This window comes from Necator americanus, chromosome III (genome assembly GCF_031761385.1).
Source record: "Necator americanus strain Aroian chromosome III, whole genome shotgun sequence".
In the NCBI taxonomy this organism is placed as follows: domain Eukaryota; kingdom Metazoa; phylum Nematoda; class Chromadorea; order Rhabditida; family Ancylostomatidae; genus Necator; species Necator americanus.
Genome location: NC_087373.1, coordinates 18,955,348 through 18,978,756, shown reverse-complemented (window position 1 = coordinate 18,978,756; position 23,409 = coordinate 18,955,348). Strand labels below are relative to the sequence as shown.

Genomic DNA, 23,409 nt, shown 5'->3' with positions numbered 1-23,409 from the left:
CCTATGTCGACACGCACAAAATCTGTTGTTTACGTCACTGTTTAAACAAGATTTTGGATTACTGTAACTCATAGCGTGTCTGCACGAGTACCCGCCTCTCTCCGAAATTTGTTTTTGGATTTTACGCTTAATTCCATTTACAGACCATCCTCTTGGGCGCTCAGCACCGTAATCCTCATGTTTCCAGGGACGAAGGGTGAGTTACTTCATTTCTAGAATTGAAGCGATGCTCATGATGAAGCGAAATCAGCAAAGGAAAAATCGATTAGGAACAAATGAACGATTTATTGCAATGCGGTCACGTTGCTGTACACAATGTAAGAATGCGGTTTTTTTTTTCTTATGTGGGACTATGAACTAAGCATCAGGATTTTGAAGTAGATGCTGAGCTAGACAAACGAAATGCACTTTGCAAAGGCACGGAGGCTTGGAGTCGCCATTGCGATGATGGTTTTGTGAAATGTGCGAGCGAAGCGCCACATAACATAGCTCTAGCAGACGAAATGCTAAGAGGACATGAAAACGATATTGGAAATATAGGTGAATTATGCCTAGGGAATCAATAAAGCACTGAGCACTATTCGAGGGTATCCGGCGACAAGACACACTATCACAAAAAGCGATAAACGTCCCTATTCAACGCCTAGAAGCCAAACACTAGCGGTGAGCACACATTTTGCAATTCAGAACGATCTCGCTTCATAGAGGGCGTGCTCTCTGGTTCCGGTACTTCTCCAGGCGACTCTGTAGATGTTTGTTCGTTTCCTTTTGCTCATCTAAGGCGTTCTCCTTGTCACGAAGCTGCAAAAATTATTCATATTGTTCATTTGTCTATGAGATCAGCTAGATGAAATTAGGAGGATGAAACGAAAACTGATGTAATTCATCGAGTACTGGGTACGCGTCGTGTACATTACTACACATATTTCTCGATAGACGTCTTCAAAAAAAAAAATAAAGCGATTCTTTTGTGGAAGCTTTGTTTCAACAATAACAGAAGAGAAATATCATACGTCTCATTCAGCTAAAGCAAACCAGATGTTCCCCCTACAAGGCTATTGAAGTAACAAAGAATGCCTTGTTCTTACGTTATGACCATTTCAAAAAAAAAAGAGAAAGAAACTAGACAGAATCAGCATAAAACGAAATTGAGGGTGGAATAGATATGATGCATAAACAATAATTCTCTTTATAAATGGATATGGTTGGGACGTTGGTCGCGAGGAGATTGCGCTCAATTCCCCTAATTGTCCAATGAAAGAGAAAACAGCGTAGGAAACGCCTTGTGGCATCGAATCCTCCTACGAGGCACCTAACCGCACTGTTTATGCAAGACCAGCTAAAGCGCCTTGTCTATGGGCGCGCCGAAAGTCAGTGGTTACCGATGCTTTCTCTCCCATTACTATGAAGATATGATGTGATATGCTGCCTTTAATTTATGTCCTCTTCCTATCTATGATTACTAATTTTCCTCTCCAATTTTTAAGATTAATTCCTAACATTAGTATGTCGGAACGATTGGTGGTTCGGAATAGATTTCGAAGTTGCATACCACTCTTCTCTTATTGTTGTAGAGGAATATTTGTAGACGGTACCTCTAAATGATGAAAAAATCGAGACAAACAATAGAAAACAGTAAGAGCAGACCAATTCAAATTAATCAATGAACGATTAGTGAGCCTGGTTACCCGATGAATAACAGTAATGAAATCATAATGCAACAAAAAAAAAAGAAATTTTTATATTAACCTGCGCCGAGCATAAAACACCCCGCAAAGCAATTTAACATATTAAAAGCCCAACAATTGTTTACAGAAGATGTAGATAATTCAATGGGAACAAAATCTCTCAACTGACGGCGACAAGAAAGGGTGACGAACATTCATTACTGCGGTCACAGGCGGCTTGAACGCGAAAAACTGGACATGCGCCACCTCACTCCTCTATCTTCCTTGTGATTCTTGTAATATGATGCAAACAGTGTCGAAAAACTGCGAGAAGAGCTATAGGCTGTAATTATACACCCACTCTAAAAGGATAAGGTATAAAGTCTCTGCCGTTTCAATACACTTGGGATGCGCCACCTCAACAAAATCGTTCGAGCTTTACGAAAAAGAAAGTTGACTGGCCTTTACAATGTCTTGCGGGGGCTAGCCGATAAGTCAAGTCAATGTTTTATCCTAACAGACAAGTCTGGTACCAACTTATCGACCCCGGAGGAAAGAAAGGTTTGGTTTGCACCAGAGCGGATTCGAACGCTCGATCGACTGTGCAGACAACGGAACCCCTAACCGACTGCGCTATACCCGCCTCAAGCAATTTTAAGGAGTGAGCTATGCATGTCGAGTTCATCTAAAGCACTGTAAAGATTCAGGAAAGAGCTTATTGAAATCGGTCTTTTTATTACAACTACGAATTAAAAGAACCAAGAGACAGTGACAAGAAGCGAAGAAAAGATGCTTTTCGAAGAATCTGAACAGAGAAATAATTAAGAAGCGACATTTAGCCCAGGCATCAGCATCCGACTACTATTTTCTGCCGAAAAACCCAGTTTTCGTAGTCAAAAGAGGGTACCAAAGTTTCTGCTCTAACTGAATCACATGCAGTTGAGTTGCTCGAGAGACTGTCTGTCGATAACCTACAGAGGTTGCGCTATGGCTTCTTTTTTCGCGAAGGATACGAGGAACATCAGATTTTTCTCGCCGGATTTCGACAGCCACAGCAGAACCGCTGACCGACTGCGTTGCATCACCCCTATATATCTGCTTTACAGTTATAAAGCTTTAATTTGTTGCTGTCAAAAGATGTTCTGCAGCAAAAATCGTTTCTAACCAAATTTGACAACAATATGTTGCAAAGTCTAAGGTTTCAATGCGAAATTGTGACAATTTATAGGATAGCGAAAAATAGTGTAGTGGTGGCTTCAAAACAAAAACCGGAAAACTGTTGTAGAGACGTATGTGCACTGATGCTTTGCAGGAAGTAGTCTCAAAATGTGACTCAGCTTACTATAAAGCAAGTACCACGAAACTGTTAATGTTGAAATCTCTCCACAAAACAATAGGATTGAAGACGTGGATCACGAGTAAGAGTGGGATCACGTTCAATTCTCCCTATTACCCACACCTGCGGCATTGGCAATCAAATTCTCCTACGAAGCACCTTGAAACACATCTTCTACGCTCTCAGACGTATCTGACAGGTTTGCCAACTAGCGGATAATCGATGAGCTGCTGACGCTATCTCTCCTGATCCACGGCAGACGCGGGGCGTATGTTGGCAATCGCAGATTTGGCACGTTACTAGGGGCTTCGTAGGAAAAATCGATCGCGAAAGCCGTTCCTCACGCCATCCTTCAATACAATTAAAAGGAATGGAGCGTAATCACCCTCATACTCATGATCTACGCTCAGAACCTCATCTTTTCCTCCTCATCGAAGATATCAAATATATCAAAACATCATCAGTTTCGTGCATCATTTAAATCATTTAGCCATGAGGAAACTAAAAGAACAAGAAAAATTTAAGAATCCGCACACCCTATCTTACATTTTGCTGCAGACTTAAAGGACGAATAAAAGAGTTGTTCTTGAGATGAACTCATTTTTGCACGAACAACATCCGTCCTTCAGAATGAAATAAATGCATACTAGCATCATATTTTCTAACCACACCAGAGCACGCTTAACTTGATGGATTAAGTGAAAGTGTTTCAATTAAGGAGTGAATACCCCCAAACAGAAAGCTGAAATCCTATGAAATGAAGAATAACCGTATGGTTGGTTCCTACGACAATTGGTGCCAAGCATGAAAGGAGTAAGTTGTTTTTCATCTCACTGCTAACTGCACGGGAAGAATAAGCTCTTATTTTCGGGTAAGATCAATGCACCGGAACGATCTTCCTAGTATTCCACGTAATTCGTAATGTTTGCTCTTTGTCTGTTTTGGACCTATATTAGCGGTCACGTAGTACTGGGATTATTCTAAGCTTCCATAATCTTTAAAGACTTCAAAAACAACGACTCTTCAACAACCTCATCTCGGAGATATTTTTAAACGAAGAGCACGCTAAACTTTGCGATTTTGAAATAAAAAAGGGGAAATTTCTTACTTTCTACTTCCAATCATTGTGGCAGTAAGAAGTTTTGTACTGAAGCTCGGTTTTTAAGTAGGAATATAGTGGTTGTACATATGGAATAAATGCATGCATATTAGGACTCTAAGCACGTACAAGTACAGGTAAGATATGAGAGCTCCAAGCTTAGTCACGAGTCTATGGGTTGAAAGAAAAAAAATGAACTTTTTTCGCTCAATATACAAAAATATCACAGAGCGCATGGAAAATGCTCTTCGAACCTAAAAAAATATACAACCAATAGGAGCTTTTAATGAACAGATGGCTGAGAATCGAATTTTCTATGAGTAATTTCTATTGAGAAGCATATAACATAGATGTATGGAGTTGAAGAATTGAAAACTAAAAAGCTCGCCACAAAACGACAAATGGGAACTCATATTTACCCTACTGCCTGGCATTTAATGCAGAAGTTGCGAAAAACTACAATCGCTTCTTTACTCAAACATCGCTTATCAGAAGTTCGATGGTCACACTTCTAAAAGGGTGTGATGAACTGCAGTTTCTCGCAGTTGTGGCGACGATGCGCAACGACAAGTCAACTATATTTGTGCTTTTGCTCGATTGTAAAACAAAAATATCGCCCTCTTCACTCAGTTCTTTCATATCTTATTGTAGGTGTTCCGTCTAGGAATGGATCACAAGGAGAATCGACAATAAATGCAGGCTCAGCGAGATAGACTCCCAGAAGTAATGAGAAAGATGAACCTGACTTTTACTGCTTTTCTATTTTTTAGAATATTCTACTAGAATAACTCGAGCAAATTTGCCCAGAACTTAGTAATGTCCAATTAAAAATCAATACTCGAACACCACTAAGTTCGGTAAAAAAAATTATTCTTATAGTAACAATTTAGTTTCGAAAGCTAAATCTCAAAATCGGAGCAAAAAGAAACTGAAAACGGCCTCATCCTGAAGCGTTACACTTTACCATACTCCGCTAAATATAACGAGCCCAAGTAATCACTCAGATACTACGATGTCCAACATTTTCCTGTAGCTACGCTGATCGTTTGGTCAGTGCTTATTCAAGAACTGAAATGCAAAAATCGAAAAATTGGTGCTGTTTATACTAGAGAAGATGAAGAATATTACATAGTATCCTTAATAATAATGGATTCCACAAAATGCTACTTCATTTAGTTCACATCATGTTACAGAAAAGAAAGGACATAATTACACACATGCACATCGAGCTAAATCTGGAATTTCTACATAATTATTTAAAGAGACTATTCTCGCGCTTATCCTGAATCTTTTACAGGTTGCGGCAAATTCTTTCGTCAAAGAGCAAAAACACTCAGAGAGCCTAATGACAAGGAGGTTAATCCTTGAATGACTTGACAAAAGAAATCGGGTAACGAGGTTTACAATCAGCCCGGTGCGCAAGTGCGTGACGTTTTTTTTCCTGACATTTCAATTGTTTTTTATTTGTATAATACTTTCAGCAATTACCTCAACGAGCATGCATTAGTTTAAAAAGTACAGTGAATTCAAAGGATCGCTGCCCATTCCGGTGGAAACTCTGCTAAACAAACAGCTACGTCTTGAATTAGCTAGTTGCCCGCTCAAAAAAAGAGGAGAAAGGTATAGGATTGTAACATGAGCTTTCAGGTCAGATCTCAAGATAAGGGTTATTTTTGAGACTAAGGTAAAACGAGAATTTCTAAGAAATAGATACGAAAACTAGTGGATAGCAGATCAATCTGCGTTCACAGTATCATCCAGTAGTAGGACAAAAACTACAACGACAGAGAAATGCGTCTTCCATATTTAGCGAAATGCACATGCAAATTCGTCCTGCAACTACATTAAAGGCATCACCTCACGAATCTGGGGTGTGCGGGTTTCAGGTGGATAATACCTATACGGGGTCGCAGGTTATGGTGAGGAGGGTGATTCCTTCCGGGCCGTTTTTTACGGCAATTAGAGAGAAAGGAACGGACCGCCCCAGTTTCGTTGGGTGATGCCTTTAAACGAAGGTGAATATGGTTTCCTAAACGTGAAGAAGTGAAGAGTAAAACCCCTAGATGCGAAAAATTAGTTTGCTAAAATATTTTGGAAAAGAACACATTTCCTGTCAATTCTTGTGATAAAAATCTCAACTTAACACCAAGTTAGAGAAGAAAAGCAGCGAAAAGATGCTAAGATGGTAAACGAAATAAAAAGGCCAAATGAAAAAGAGTTCCTTTTCTCACAGTAGTGCATTCGACTCAATGCACTCGTGCGAAACAAAATTTCCAAGAAACAGAATTTGTGCCAAAATGTATCCGGCTGTCATAAGGTCGAAATGATAGAAGGAAGGGTAGGCTTCTTTGCGGTTTATTTCAAATAGTTCAAACAAGTCGGAAATGCAGCATAAAAGGGAGAAAACAAAGAATCAAAAGAAACGAGAAGAACTGTACAAATAATAGTTTCGGGCATTTCTTAGAAATTTATCTTCAATGAGTTCAATAATGTCCTCCCATTCTTTCCCATTGATGGAGGTTCGAAAAGGTCAGTTGATGTTGACATGTACTCCAAAATGAAAGGTTCGAAACACTATAGTCAGTAGGCAGGTCCGCGCAAAACTAATGAATGCGTGTCAGTTATTTTGAACGAATTAGATAATCAGAAAAACTATGCAAAAGATTTTGTTGAATTCGAATTCAACGTTGCTAAATACAATTTTTTGCAACACTAAAATCTACTAACGTAACGAAGTATCGTAGAGCTTAAAACAACCACAGAAAGCGAGACAAATGAACGCTTCCACAAAATTGAAGATCCCAGGAAGCTCATTGTCTTCCACTGCACTCATCAGTTGTTCCCTAACCGAGCCCCGTTTCACGATTCACAGCAGCGTCACCGGGAGCATCGAGTTAAACAACTTACCGGCGTATCGCTCACAGACTACCACGCTTTTAAACATCTGACATCTTATCAGAGTTGGTTATAAAAAGCTTATCGGAAGGGCAGAGAATCTTCTAGAAAGAAGTGACTAGATGTGCAGTTGATAAACTATTTTTGTGACCTTCATCTTTACCTTAATCTACGCATTGCATCATTTAGTTCTGAAATGGGAAAATAAGCGCAAAGGTCACTGAAAATTTCGGAAATGCAATTATTCTGATGGCTCTTACTTTGATCCTTGGATTCTTTTTAAAAATTATTTCAAGACAACAATCAATTTCTACACTATAATATAATTACTCAACCCAATTAGCTCTGCTCACTAGCGCTGTAAGGTGCGTTTTCAATCATGAATTCTTAGACCAAATCAACTAACAATAACACAAATAACGGTGAGACGTATGCGAAATGCATCAATACTTCTTGAGAGTAGGCAGCAAGTTTATTTCCAAGGATTCAGTATGATCACTTCCCCAACCCTATAGTTGAGAAGCATTCTTGCAGATTATTCACCTGCATTTCTATGAACACTATGCAACAAAATGAGTAACAACATAATGCACTAATGGGGTAGACGTGTGTATTTAGCTTTCATTAAGCACAAATGCCTGAAAAGAAAGGCATGCCAGGCAAATGGAACTACAATTAAGTCAAAGCCAATTCATTGTCGACCACAAAAACACAAAAAAGTTATGCCTGTTTCCGCTAATGTGAATAAGATAAGGATAACGAATTTTAAATGCTATAGAAACTTTTTAACGTGACAGCAACGTTATTATAGTACGATTTCGCTACAGCGAAACAATTAGCAAAAGGACAAGAGTTAGCCTTATGATTAGCTTAGCAGATATCTGAAATATAAGAGTGAGAAAAGACTGTGACACAATTTTCTATGGTACATCGACCACATAAAATCGAATCACTTCCCTGTTTTAGCAATACACGCGGAGAAAATTAGATAGTTGTCTTAGGGTGGTTACCTCTTTTTTGAGCTGCCGGTTCTGTGTCTTGACTTCGTCCAGCTCCTTTTCAAGTGCTTCAGCATTCGCTTTAAATCGTTTCAACTGGCCTTCGACTCGAATGATCTGCAATCAATAACATAGAAATAAGATGGGATTTTTTGAGTCATAGCTGAAAAAATTCAAACAAGTAATATGCTCACATTGCCTTGATGATTGGTATTCTCGCGTTCGGCTTCTTGTAGCTTGAACTTGAGCTCAGCCAACTGCTTCGCAGCCTCTTCTGCAATTAAAACATTCAAGTTTCACCACCCAATGTCCACCATCTTAAACAGCTACAATAAATAGAACACAAAATCTCGGAGTATCCGAGAAAACAAAGAAGAGTCCCTCGAACGACGACAGCAACTTTGAACAAGCAATGTACTACTGAAAGCAACTAGTGGAAGCGGAAAGTAATTTCAGCCTACGATAGGAACAGAAATTGCCAATGTTCAACGAAAACCACATTGGATAACAGAGTCGACTCCTTTGAAAGAAGAGCTGAATCCAAAGGTAATAATGCATGATTATATAAAACGTATGATCTCCAGTAAAAAGCTTGAAACTCAGCAGCTTCGTAAATCACGCAGCTGTTGCGAAACGTTCTAGAAACATTTGAATTAGAATCAACTCACGCAAATTACGCCACACAGCAGTGTTTTGCCAATAAATTGCCACAATGTTAACAGCAAGAAGATTTCCTTCGAAAAAAAGGCAGTTAAGTATGATATTTGAAGCCATTAGACACACCGCATCTTAGCTAAGCGAATAGGCCTTATTACAAACTCGCAAAGACGCTCACTTACACATTTGCTAATGTACCGCATAGGCCAGGTGTTATTGTGCCACAGCGGATGAGTTGATGGAATGAAAATGGTATGAAAGTTGAAATTTCTGTTTGCCTTTTATTACCCGTCCCGCTACTTGGGTGATACCGGCTGGTTTGGCAAGGTGCAGTCTCAAGGACCAAGTGAGAGATGTGAAAGTATCTAACACAAATCTCAAGAAGCAGTTAATTCGAAACAAAATGCACTCTCGCTTCTGCCTAATTCCAGAATGCATAGTATTCCCACCTGGCCAAGATGGCTAATGCGTTGCTTCTGGTGTGGTCTGTTTAATTTCGTGCCAAACATGTTGGGAACAATACATTACCAAAACAGAGAGACCACATTCTGTTCGAATGAAGGGACGTCCAAATGGGATGACAGTCGAATAACGATGAGATCATCGCAGACAATATCATAAAAATGCTCTTTTCTGCATAGTTTTCATTATCCTGCCGAAATTGTGGTTCGCAGAGCTTCGGAGGCGTTTTGGATAAGCGCTAAAGGTCCAAAGATGAATAGGATAAAGAGTGCATAGCCGTGACCAGAGCTGAATTTGCATCAAGGCTTTTGTCGGTTTAAATTTGCGGCTCATATGAGGTTTGCACTAACTATTATCAGTGGAGCGATCCCATCACACGGAGGTCTGCTAACATCACTACAACGCGGCTACCTAGGTATTCACAACGAATTGGGCTCTTCTGGTTTCTGGTTTCGGGTGAAATACATTATGGAAGATGTTCTGGACGAGGCATTTGGGAGGATATGTTATAAATGTTCTGACTATCCAGGCTCTGACGAAGGTGACGACATTAGTCGTGATGAAGAGGGTTACCAGTCTTGGCTTTCACTTCACATTTATTACCGGCAAGTTTGCAAACATTATGGTAACATTCCAAGAAAGTCAGACTTCTACGTTTCGAAGATAACATCATTTTTAACTTCACCAAAAAAAACTGCACAGAATATGTTCGCAAAGAAGAAGTTAGGCAATCCAGCTTTTTTTTACATCAAAAATTTCGCGACAGCATCAAATCCGGAATAACAACTTCCTCTGAGAAGAACAAGAATCCACCCAGTGAGCCAACTGAAGCAATGATGCGCAGAAATAACAAAGATTCTAACTCGAATCACGATGCTAATTTGAATTGCAGTTGTAAGAAAAAAAACGTGAAAACAAACAGCTATCATATTAGCTTGCGCGTAATGAGCACAAATACGCTTTCACAAAACAGTCGATGGCCACTGATGCACGAATATTTTCTAACAACAACTCAAAGACAAGCATGAAATTTAAATTTTGGGGAAGGAGAAAAAGAGACTCTGGAATTAAAAACGAGACAGGGAAGAAAACCTTTCCATTAGAAAACAATTAGAACATGCACTAAGAATTCAAAAATCTGAAACTTCTCTCTGTCTAATATGCTAAGATTTGCTTGCTAAGAGTCAACACAATCTCATCAATGGAAGTAAACAAAATATTTTGGAAAAAATTGAAAAATGAAGGAAACCCTATTTATGCTCAATATTTCTTTCATCGTCTAACAGAGGAGGTAGAAGACGAAGAAAGCTGCGTTTACGAAACAACAGAAGTCGGAAAAAGATGTAAGAAACAGCGCGCTAAGACAAGGACATAGAAAATTCTTATATGGTGGAACAAACGGTAGAAATAACACATAGAATAGACTTGAAAATCGTGTTACTAAGAGACATAACGTGGCAGAAATGACTGCAAAGATATGTATGTAATAGGTAGTCAAACCTCCAAAGAGCTTGAAGTTACTCTAATTTTCTTAGCTTCCGATGCACGAAGATAATGAGTTAAGCTACAGGAAACATCAATTTTTTAGGGAGTTTTTTCTCGCTCTTTATGCTGTTGTTGTCTAGTGATCTCTATTGGATTGTCACGATATCGGGGAAATCCCCTACATGATCGGATAAACCTACGTCAAGAATTCAACTCTGTTTTGTTTCAACACACTTTACAACTCAAAACAATCCATAGCTACCTAGGAGTTCAAGTGTAGTATTAGGTGTGCTTCAAACAACTAGGAAACAAACTTATCATTCAGTGATAAACTTACGTCAATAATAAACCCATATTTCCGAAGAAAAAAAAAACATGTGTACTGTACTATTCTATACTACTACTGTACACCAGAAGGAAATGATGGAAATTAATGAATTTAGACCGTAATCTGCAGGTGACAACCAATTCTAAAGGGGGAAAAGGTATTGGAAAACTCCCTCAATAACGGGCTGATAATTGTGCAGGCAAATAAGCGGAACTCGTTTTCGCCCCACTAGGTTCATGAGTAATCAACAATGGTCACCAAATCGCTCGCAAAAGATATTTCAGAAATGTTAAATCGCCTCAAGCTGGAATCAGAAAATTTTAAAAACCCAGAATCTGTCAAGTTTTATTAGAGGAGCATTTGGGATCCCCTCTAAGTTTGTTTCACCCTTTCGTCAAGTATTCATCGTTTGGTCTTCCTCGGTCTTCCCGCCTTCTATTAAACAGATAAATATGGAGAAAACAAAGAAGGTAACAGTAATTACTATCGAAAAATTTCATAAGAAGTCTGGACAAAGCGTTCAAAGAAGTACGAATGTCTGCAAAAAAGAAGCATAAACCTTCAATATATTTGCGTTTTCGGAACCTAATATTTATTTATCATTAAACTGTCGAGGATTAGCAGTAGCCCAAAATCCTAAAGTACACCCTCCTAGTCAGAATTATAAATCTATAGAAACAAAGAAGAAAATGAAAGCATTATATCTCCTGCGTAACATGGAAAGGATAATATAGAATTTCATACAAATGAATCGGAGAATATGCTTGTAAATATGAATGGTTCTAAATTCTTTTTTCCCGAACCTCGATAGCTCATAGTGAGCGATCAGAATGTTTGTTGTCGCTGTACTGTAAATTCGCAGTGCAAAGTCAACGTTTCGCTTTCCATGGAAGACTCATACGATTAGCTTGCGGTGAGTAATGTCGGCAACAAAACGAGATGCCGAAGAAAATTTGATAGCAAACCATATCACCTTCAAAATTGATTAACTGATGGTTGCTCTTGAACTTCAGTAAAATTAGGTTGAACTGTCATCTATCAAGGTTAATTTCGAAAAGCGCGTCATTTTCGACGGCAAAGTTCGTACTAAATAGCAACCAAATTTCAAGAAGCAAGTGAGAGAGTTTCCACTACGCGAAAGAAAAATCTCAGATACGCTACGGTTCTTGATTGTCTTGATTGAATTTTCGAGTGCCCTGAGAAGAAGGAAGAAAATTGGTGGTGCATTTTTTTTACTGTTTCTGTCAAAAGAATGAATATCGGCTGTTCATTGTTTAGGCGCCCTTCAAGACATGAAAATAAAATCTTATAACACTGATGCAGATTTAAGGGTGTTTTTCATACGAAAGTGTAACTTCCGACATTAGTACAGATAGAAATTTTCTTCCAAGAAAAAGAAAACAGTCTGTAACAGAAGCCGAAGAAGAAAGTGTGAAAAACCAGCACTAAAAGCCACGCGCAACGGTAATTCTAAACTCTATGAACCTATCTTCGGTGCAGTACGAACAGGTCCAACCACAAAACCAAGGAGCTGAAACAGAAAACAAACACAACAAATATAGCCATAAAACTCACTAAACTTATCCTCATACGTCGTTCTAAGCGGTGTATCTGTTAGTAAAAGATTATCATCCATTCACAGTTATGTGAACAATACGAATTTCTTGTTCTACGTTGAAAGTTGAGAAATTTAAAAAGCGCCAGTCCTCCTTTGACATGGCTCCCTTATTTTCTTACTAATGTTCGAAATTTATTACTTGTAAAGATCACTGAACAGTAGCGGAGAAGAAAACTTACTATTTACTTCGTCGGAAAGGCCATGGCCAGCGACACTTGCTTGATGATTGGCACGCGATACTCGCTGATTATAAATGGATTGCTCCATCTCCTCATAATCTTTTCGCATTTTCTTATTCTGAAAAGATCGAAAACAAATTGCGGTTAATTTGATCTCACTACATTAACCAAAGCTGACTCTAAAAAAATAAAACAAACCGTGTCAACAAGTTTCCGAACTTTTTGGTCGAGACTTGATGAACCCGGCACTGCACGTTCTACGAGCTTGATTGTTTCAGCGGAAAACAACAATGGTCCAGGTTTTCTGAAAATCTCTCTTCTGAAGAAAAAGACAGAGGATTGTTACTATAGAAATATTGAAACAGTAAATAAAATTTGTTGATCTCTGAATTTACATGTTCACGTAAGTGGCCACAAAAAAATACCACAGGAACCACACCTGAAGAGGCAACATATGTTTTAAAGGAAAGCTGGAATGAAGAAAAGAATATATAAAGAGAAGACATACTTTCTCCGTACCGAACTACTTTGTTGCGCAACACATGTCCAAACAATTTTTTAAGATTTCTATTTCCAACATAAAATAGGTTTGAATATCCCACATGCTGATAGAGGATCCGCTGCTATCTACGGACACTTGGGATGCTTCATCCACCTCCTGCTCCACCAAAACGAGCCCGTTTTCCTGAGAAAAAAAAAGATTCATTTTCTCATATATTCGGTATGATTCTTGGAGATAGCGGTTCTTCAACACAATACATAAGGTGAATATTCGCGAAATTTTCTACTTCTCTCTAGAACTTTTACAAGGAAAAATTAAACTCACTTGAATCAAATGATCACGTTGCGCGATTTCTGCTTTTAGATTGTGTTGTGTGGCATTCATTGCTTCAATTGTCCTTTTTAACAACTTGACTTCCTAATGAACCAAATCAAATTTTAGACCTCATTACAAAAAAAAATTGTAAAGATTACACTGCTAATGTCGCGATATTCTCGGTTGGATTGCAGGAGTAAAACTTCTTTCTCCTCTAGTTCGTCTTTCAACAAGTCCACCTATAACATTTGAACTGATAGACTTGAGCAAGCCCTATCGGAAGAAAAGACGCCAACCTCGTATAATAAAGACGATTTTTCATTGTCTAGTTGAGAATAAAGGAACATTGCTTGTTGAAATCGGTCTTCCAACTCCACGACCTTGTCCTTAAAAAAATATCACAAGCTGACTGTTGTTGAATAACTGAGTTTGAAAAGTACTTCAAAACACGAAAACGCATTTCAGCACACATTCTACCTCAATCTCTTTTGGAGTGAGCACCCCAAATAGAACACACACGGTTCATTTGCGTATATAACTAGTGAGAAGATATTACGATTAGCAAGAACTGTCGAAAGGTCCTTCCAAGAACGGACCAGAAAGCATGGTTGTGGTTGTGTTCGAGGACAAAAAAGAAGGGTACCGGTTGGGTAATACGTTAACAGAAGCTCTTCGCAACAAGTAATATACTACAAAAAGGCAAATAACATTTATAAGTGTTTGGCTAGGTACGGAAACTAAGAAACTACTGGAGAGGCTCCCGATCTGCAACTAAGAGACTTTGTTCCAAACGAATTGAAAGATCAGAGAAGCTGAGAGAGTCAGTAAAGTTAACTAAAAGTTTTGAAACTGAGAACAAATTCATTTCTTTGTATAGAATGACCTTACTCCGCTTTATAAAACACAGCCCACGGATCTTCCTCACAGCCGGTTAGTCGCAAGGCTAAGTGGCGCGTTTCCGTGGCGGTGGCGGATAGGGGGCTACTCCTGGACCAAAAGCGACCTTGTGTTTGCCAAGAGACGCAGGTGGATTCAGAGTATGAACTCCCTGTTTCTGCTTAGCCAGGATTGAGTCATAGGATCCTTGTACCCCACACGTCCGTCCCGCCAAAAGCCTACAATCAAGTGACTGGGAGGTGCAAGGGAGGCGGTTTGAAGTCGTCTCCAACAAAAAAAGCTCCACATGTCCACTCCGGGAGAACGCAAAGTTCTCTCAAAAACTCATGGGACTAGAGGCTTGCAACCTGCCCATGGGGTAATAGAAAAGAGTCTCCTGATTCCGGAGGAAAGCTTGGTACAGTAGCGCCAGGAAAGACGGGGTTGCAGGAGTCATGTATGCTACCGAAAATCGAAATCCCAGAGTTATCATTAACTCTGGTCTCATCGCTGCGCTAGCCGGTTTTTGGGAAGATTCCGCAATGGACAACATCGACGAGATATACAGCTCGTTGAACACCTTCACGACTGCACGAAGAAGGCTGAGATTTTCTAAACTACCAAGAGACGCTTGTCTCTTGAAACTTTTGAGCTGATACGCCAGCGTGGAGCAGCACGAACTGCAGGGAACCAAGAACTCACGTCCGAGCTCGCAAGGCTCTGCAGAGTGGCGATAAAGGAAGACCTTAAAGAGAAAAGAGCAGAAGTGCTGGCTGAAGCTGCAGAGGCGGAGAAAAGCATCCGCTAAGCCCGTCAAGACTTCGCCAGTCGCAAGACAAGGATGACTGCTCTCCGGAACCCGAAGGGAACAACCATTGCATCAAGGAGGGGAATGGAGAAAATCATCTACGACTTCTACTCTGATCTCTTCGAAAGCCATGTCCACTTGCCTCCTCACCATCTGAGGGAAGACGTACATGTCATTCCAGAGGTTCTCCCGTCCGAAATACGACATGTCATCATGTCCGTAAGAAATAGTGCGGCACCTGGTCCCGACAGAATAAGACCAGAACACCTGAAGAGCCTTCCGCCAGTAATCATCAACACCCTGGCGAGGCTCTTCACACGTTACCTGTCGGAATGCAAGGTTCCTAAACAGTGGAAAACCAGCAAGACCGTGTTGTTGTATAAAAAGGGAGGTCCACTTGATATCGGCAACTATCGCCCAATCTGCTTAGTGTCCGTCATCTACAAGCTCTTTACAAGAGTAATCCTTAATAGGATTGAAAAAGCCTTGGATGAAGGACAGCCATGTGAGCAAGCAGGGTTTCGAAAAAGATTCAGCACGATTGACCACATTCACACTGTTTCGAAACTCATCGAGGTATCACGAGAGTACAAGATGCCGCTCTGTCTCACCTTCATCGACTTGAAGAAAGCCTTCGAGTCAGCTGAGACGGAAGCGGTCTTGAAGTCTAGGACATACTGGCGTCCATACTTAGTACATAAAGGTACTTCGAGAGTTGTGCAGTAACTTCGGGACCAGAATTTAGCCACTCAACGAGAATATCATCATTGACGTGAAGACAGGGTGATACAATTTCACCCAAAATATTCACAGCCACCCTCGAGAACGCAATGCGAAAGTTGGAATGGGACGACATGTGAGTGAAGGTTGATGGTCGGCAGCTACACCATTTGCGCTTTGCTGATGACATCGTACCGATAACGCCTAGCATCACCCAAGCGGAACGAATGCTGAGCGAGTTTGACGAAACATGTCGATGCATCGGTCTTCAGCTGAATCTGCAAAAGACAATGTTCATGCTCAACGGATGGGTCTCGGATACCCCATTCATGATCAACGGAACGAACATATCCGAATGCACCAGCTACGTTTCGCGAATTGAACATGATGAACGACCTGACCCCCGGGATGGGCAGAAGGAGACGAACGGCTTGAGGAGCATTCAAGAGCATCGAGGATGTAGTGAAGAGGACTAAGAACATGCGGCTCTGTGCTCACTTATTCAACACCTTCGTTCTTCGTGGTTTGACCTATGCTTCGAAAACCTGGGCATTTCGCAAGCAGGAAGAAAACTCGGTGAGCGTCATTGAACGCGCAATTGAGAGAGTGATGCTAGGAGTATCCCGTTTCACTCAAGTGAGGCACGGGATTCGAAGTTCTCCCCTACGTCAGAGATTGAAGGTTTGATACGCCGTCGCATATGCCAAGGAAAGCAAAATTAGGTGGGCTGGACACGTGATGCGCTTCAACGACAATCGTTGGACCAGAGCCGTAAGCGACTGGATACCACGCGACATCAAACGCACCGCAGAAAACCGCCGACAAGATTTCTTCACGAAGTCCTTCAAAAAAAATATGATGCTCTTCGTGTCCCGCGCGAAAGAAGGAACCACTTGGGCGCTCTGGCACGCGAACAGGACAAATGGAAGAATTATTGGCGCCCGCTCGGTCATTTCGAAGATCAACGGGAGCCAAGGTGATTAAGATGATAAAACACAGCAATTACTTTTCGTTATGGTGCCATAGTTGGATCAAAACGGCAGGAAACTTGGCACAGCAGCGCATGCGACTGCAATTGAAGCCAGCAGCTCCAACGAAGGTATGACCACTGCTAGCTCTGGGATCCGAGTAGAGTTGGCAGATGTCCCATCTTGACTTGTCCCATCGCCTCCGCTGGCTTCACTGCGTCTCCAGCACAACTGAACCGGGCCTCAGGTGATTTTGACTCGATTGTACTGAAACCACAAGCAATTAGAGCGAAAACAGCCGTCGCCACCTACAGGTCCGTATGAGTGAATTTTTTTAGGGCCTGCACCGCCTGAGTGCTTGAGAATGTACAAAATGACGCAACAAATTACGGCATTACAATTAAAAAATTAAGCTAAATATCTCTCAACAAAATTAGATTAGATTATTGGAAATACTGTCTCAAGATCATCACACTGCAAAGTAGATGTTACATTCACGAACTGCAACAGCACAGGATAAGTTCTTCTTTCTATGCTAAATGTTAACCCAAGAAAATTCAAGTTTTGGGGAAAAGGACAAATGTTGAGTTGCCGTGCAAACTATAAGGTGTGGATACCCTCAAAAGAAAGAATGTAACATAAGAGAATAAATAGTAATGAAGAAGCAGCAGTTGATTTCCCGAATTCAAAGATATTAGTATACGAAAAATGTCCTTAAAAAAAGCTGCGTAAGACATTGCATCTACTCTGACACCAATATCGAAAATGAGGAGCAGTTATGAACAAGTGAGGCGGAACTAAAAGAAGTAAAACAACACAATGCACAGTGTCACACATTTCTGTCACTACCAAAATGTTTTGATATTAGCTAAAGGATTAGTATATACACACCTGCAGCTTGGCAGTCCCGTCGATGCAGTTTTGTAGACCATTAGAAGTTGACTGCAATTTATAGAGAAACAAGCTTCGAAAAATGTTATCAGACATGCAGAAAAAAAACGCAATAAATAATAAGATATTATTCATTTTGTTATACATTAAAAACCTCAACTTTTCCTTCTGAAACTTTGCTTGATGTCATCTAAATAATTGATCTCAGATACGACAACCGTCTCGCATCGTCAGCACCATTTTGAACAGTTATACTAGTGGCAGAGCTAACTAACAGCTAACAGATATATATATATATATATATATATATATATATATATATATATATATATTAGTATATATATATATATACATATATATATAAAATAAAGTTGAGTCAAAACGACATGAAGCGCGGACAGGTGCGTGAGCAGCGCCGTGGAGCGTAGCGTTTGGGATCGTGTAAGGATCCTCGCTACCGCCACCCATCTCTGCAATTCGCCATGGTCCCACCTCGATTCCAACCACTGTCTCCACCGTCCCGCTTCGTGCGCAACCGCCTACGCAACTGTCCCTGTTTCATGTCGTTTTGACCCGACTATACAAAGCCCCAATGATTAGAAATATAAACAATTTTGGGTTCCTGACTCTTCTTCCCTCTCACTGACAGAGACAGGTGTACCACAGATGTAGCTATAGTAGGGTCAAAACGACATGAAGCACGTCCGCAGTTGCGTACGCGGCTTCTCTCGAAACACTTCGGTGGAGTGTAGCGGCTAGGAGCGCGGTGAAACCCTTGCTGGGACCACCCATCGCTGCAGATGGCGACCCAACTCAGTTCCTACTGTTGCCTCCACGCACCGTTCCCAGCGCGCACGCAAATGCACCGCAAGTGCACTCGTGATTCATGTCGTTTTGACGCGAGTATAAAAGTACTGCAAAAAACGGCTCGTGAATCTTCTCGATCCTGTGAGATAAGTTCGATGAGAGATGAGGACAGTTTCTTCATTAACGCAGCTGCAAAAAAAGCCATTACAATACAAAACGGATGCTATATTCGTGGCCACATCACTATGAATCAAAAGAGAGTGTGGACTGAAAACTTCTTCTTGAAACCTTGGAGTTCGATGTTGCTGAAGTCAACAGAGTTTCTGAAGGAATTTGATACCAATTATGCGAGTTGTGCATCAGAAGGGATCTAGCATATCAGAACAACTGCATGCCACAACCACAAATTTCAGATTAGACTTGCAAATATGAGATAAACTTAGTCGCAAAACATACCGCAGCATCCTGACGGTAGACCTGAGCATCCTCCTAAAGTATTTGACTCGATAATATAGAAGAATCAACAAGTAGAAAATAAAATATGACACAAAAAGCCGCTTTTGCATAAGAGAGCTTACTTCGACACGTTTTTCCAGGAGAGTGTAACGGTGCTGTCTTGCTTGCTCACGCGTTTCACGTTTAACACGCATGCGTGCTTCAGCCTATAATCAACAAATATGAACAACAAATCTTTTTTAAAGTAAGGAGAGATGGTGAGAGTCAACATGTTTTATAAACTGAATAAGGACTCCCTGAGAGTTTCGTAATCAGCGGTACTTAACAAAGACATGTAATCTTTGGTATGATTTCTGTTTCGCTGATCCGACGCATTCATTCTGCAATACCATACAACTCTTGCTATTAATAATGCCAAGAAACAACATTCATCAGCAGGATGATCGCCCAAATAACGAAAAGCAGTATCTTTATCGAAAACGCGAAGGGGTGGCGTAGCGCAGTCGGGAGGAAGATCGCTGTGGTTTCACGATCGCAGGTTCGAATCCGCCCTAGTCCCAACTAAGAACTTAATCCTCTTTGAGTCCATAATTTGGCAATAGACTTGTATTTGAGGATAAACACCAACTTGATAGGTCGGGTTGCCCCCGCAAGTCACTATAAGGCTGCACACACGATCATAAACCTAACAATTCTAGGTTGAAATTGAAAACGCAGGCGCAGACCCCATAAAGATCAAAGGACATCGTGCACTTCATCCTTTCACGTTTACAAATATGAAAATAGGGTCCGAACTCAATCATCTGATTATCCTGTAAGACTGGCCGATCAGTATTGTATTTCATCTTAAAATTTTTCAGAATTCCATCGTCAGCGTGGGCAACCTCTTCGCTACAATTTTATTGCTCCATTGAAGAATGACTGCATAGGCTGGAGCGAAATAACTGAACATATAAGAGAGTTAGCAAAACCAAGCCCAAAATTTAACGTTTGTAGCGCACTCGCGAGACAGAATTAGCGTACGCTAATGCTTATGTATTAAAGGAATCACCCTACGAATCTGGAGTGCTACGGGCTATGCCTATGGGCTCAGGCGGGCTATGCCTATGGGGGTCACAGATTGTGGGGAACAAGGTGATTCCATCCATTTCTCCTTATATCAGTGGGAACGGACGATCCCGTAATGCTGTTTCTTATGACGGCTTCTGCTGCGATGCGCAACCATTGCGCCCTGCATAGACCTGTGATTCGTCCGAATGGATTTTTAACGAATCGCAGGCTAGCAGGCGGGGGTAGGGGGAGGGGGCAAGGGTAGCACGCTGCAATAGAGGACATCGTAAGAAATAGCGTTCCGGGGTCGTCCGCTTCCACTGATACAGGAAGAGAAAAACGGAATCACCATCTTCCCTACAATCTATGATCACGTATAGACGTAATCCACCTGAAACCCGTACCACCCTGGGGTGATGCCTTTAATATACTGGCGTCAATTAATAATAAATACATTACACAACCTAAGGAAAATAATGGTGTTTCTTGGCAGAAACGATATGTTCTATAATGAGCAGGAGTTCGCAGAACTAGATCAAAACGATCTTACGTTCAATGAAAAGCAACATGATGGTGGTGAACATGAAGAGCACAGACTAACAACAAGTCACATCAAAAAGTAAACACTTCTAGTCGAATAGCAACAAAAGAGTTTGCTTCACTTCGAAAAAATGGTAGATGAGATAGATAAGATGGTAACTGGTGGGTGTAACTTCCATGTCCTACTGTTACTTCCATTTTTTTTTCGAAGGATAGATATCAACCTTTCTCGCAAATGAATGCAGGAAATAATCACTGTATTGATGAAAAAAAACTAAGTGAACGAGATCTGGGCGAACGCTTACCAACTCTTTAAATGCATCACCCCACGAGTCTGAGGTGGTGCAGATTTCAGGTGGAGTATTCGTATACGGAAAGGGAGGTGACTCCGTCCATTTCTTGCTAATTGCCGTAAAAAACGGCCCGGAAGATGCGGCGCCGCACAAGACTCTCGCGCTCCAATCGAACCTCTTGTACAAAATGGTGCGCCAAAACGAATGAAGCCGTATCTTCCAGGCCGTTTTTTACGGCAATTAGGAAGAAGTAGACGGAATCACCCCCCTCTCCGTAGTCTCCCATCCTGTATACGAATACTCCACCTGAAATCTGCACCACCTCAGATTCGTGGGGTGATGCCTTTAAACTTTGAAGCACATCACGAATTTGAAAAATTGGCAATTGTGGCGCATGCTATCTTACAAACATTTCGCCACTTGATTTGGCATCAGATGTGAATGTAAGTTACTACTATGAGATAAGGTGGAGTTAGATATAGTCTGGTCAAAATGAAGTGAAGCAATTGCGTAGGCGGTTGCGCTCGAAGCGGAGCGGTGGAGACAGCAGTCGTAATCGAAGTGGGACCATCGCGAACAGCAATAATGAACGGTGGTAGCAAGCATAGAAGCGATAGTCGGAGCCAGTGCTCCAAATCCCTTCACTTTTGGACAGTTGACGAACGGACCTGACCCCCTTCACTTTTCGACAGTTGGCAAATGGATCCTCATTATTTGAGCTGCACCTCATGAACTTGATCTCCTTCACATTAGGAGGGTCCGGGTCCTCCCTATCGCACTTATAGTAGTATGGATCCGCACTCGATCCTAACCGCTACGTTCAACCGCACCGCTTCGAGCCCAGCTGCTTATGCATCTGCATATATATATATATATATATATATATATATATATATAATATTTAGTTCTGGGGAGAAAGATACGATTTCTTGTAGGAATATTATTGTCTGAGTAATGTCAGCGGTGGGGTCAGTTTCGATGGACATCAAAGTTTTTCAATATTACTCGAACAGAAATGCCCTTCTCTCGTCAGCTACTCTACTCCATGCTTAAAAGAAAGTAGTTCAGTAGTATTTTCTTGGAAGGGAAAGGACTGTCATCGTCAAGCATCTGTTGAGAAAAGGTAAACTGACCCTCAACATTGATACTGACGTGAAATATGTGCATGAATAGAGAACACATCTATGTACTTAATTAGTAAGTTCCTGCCTAATCTGAACAAAGCGAAGTTATTATTAATGAATAAGGAAAAGGACGCAACTTCGTTTGAAAAAAAGAAACAGTTAGAGCTTCGCCCCGGAACAAGGCATTATTTTCACATTATCAAACAGGTCAGACCGTTAGTGGAAAATAACAACTTGGTTACTTATCTCTTAAAAACATGTCCTCGAACCTTTATACGTCAACCTAGATGAAATAGTATAAATCGGACCATCGAACTCGCATACCTCACGAGATATTTTATCGAGTGCTTTTTCCTCCGCATCTGTTTTGGTTATTAAGCGGCGTCTACCTGATGTATTGTTGGTGTAAGAGCTCATAGTGTCCACCATAAAAAAACTCCTAATGAATCCTCCGCAAGCTGAAATAAAGAAATAAAAGAAAGCAGAGCAATTGTCTTTTATTCTGAAGATCGTTGGTAATTCACAACCCATGTAAAGTGCTAGAAAAGAAAACACTTATAAATATTCCGACTAAATTACAGCTTTACAATGGACCGGGGTAGGTCCCCCAGGAGAACTCTCCTGCATAGATGGAGCGACAACTCGAGACCAGAGATGTGCTCAAAAACAAGTCTTTAGGAAAAAATCCACTGCTTTCTTCCGAGGTCCGAGAGCAAGCGGCCGTGACGGAGCCGGTGCGCGCCGGCGCAAACGGTTTTATTTGCACTAGAGCAACATTGCGAGTTTGATCCATTGAGTGAATTATTGTACTGGAAGAAATAGAGCTTCCTATTGTGTTTGTCCGTAAATATTACCTAAATGCGTGTCTGGGACTTTCCAGACACTGCCCTACGGGCATCGTCTGTTCAAAATGACGTGAAGCTCGTGTGAACCCTGTTTTTCGTTTGGCTCGGGACAGTTGCGTAAACTGAGTATGAAGCGGTGCTGCGGAACTAATGATGAGATCGAGGTGGATCCTCGCCAGCGCAAATCTCACGCCGATGGTAACCACCAGGCACCGAGGCTTCAAATGCAGCCTCTTCCACACTGCACCAAGCGTTTTGACCAGGTCGTTTTGACTCAGTATGCTTAACTCATAAGTAACATATGCTAGAAGAGTGGGCATTGGTGCTAGTTGCGACGAGTAAGTCAATCTTGGAGGTTTCACTAGGTTGCTTAAGCTGTAAATCAAAGTTGTTATTGTCAAAAGATGAGGGAGCACCCAAAAAGTGGTCGTAAAGGCTACCTAAGCAGGTTTCTTGAGCAACTAAACGGAGTGGATTGATTTAGTAAATA

The 23,409-nt window shown here is 41.0% G+C and overlaps 1 protein-coding gene across 2 annotated transcripts; it reads right to left on the bottom strand.

Annotated features, from left to right (window-relative positions):
- Positions 1–699: 699 nt before the first annotated feature.
- Positions 700–22,503, bottom strand: RB195_010068 (uncharacterized protein; the record flags this gene model as incomplete). 2 transcript variants are annotated; one of them, XM_064190905.1, is made up of 13 exons in its annotated part: positions 700–801; positions 8,008–8,112; positions 8,190–8,269; positions 12,725–12,842; positions 12,923–13,028; positions 13,327–13,409; positions 13,551–13,643; positions 13,700–13,780; positions 13,838–13,927; positions 17,805–17,855; positions 19,068–19,100; positions 19,190–19,273; positions 22,399–22,503. In XM_064190905.1, the coding sequence occupies 13 exons, from the start codon at positions 22,501–22,503 to the stop codon at positions 700–702; spliced, it is 1,131 nt and encodes a 376-aa protein (XP_064048488.1). The 2 variants fall into 2 exon arrangements, with proteins under 2 accessions (XP_064048488.1, XP_064048489.1); XM_064190906.1 differs by having other exon boundaries at positions 22,399–22,491.
- Between the last annotated feature and the right edge of the window lie 906 nt (positions 22,504–23,409).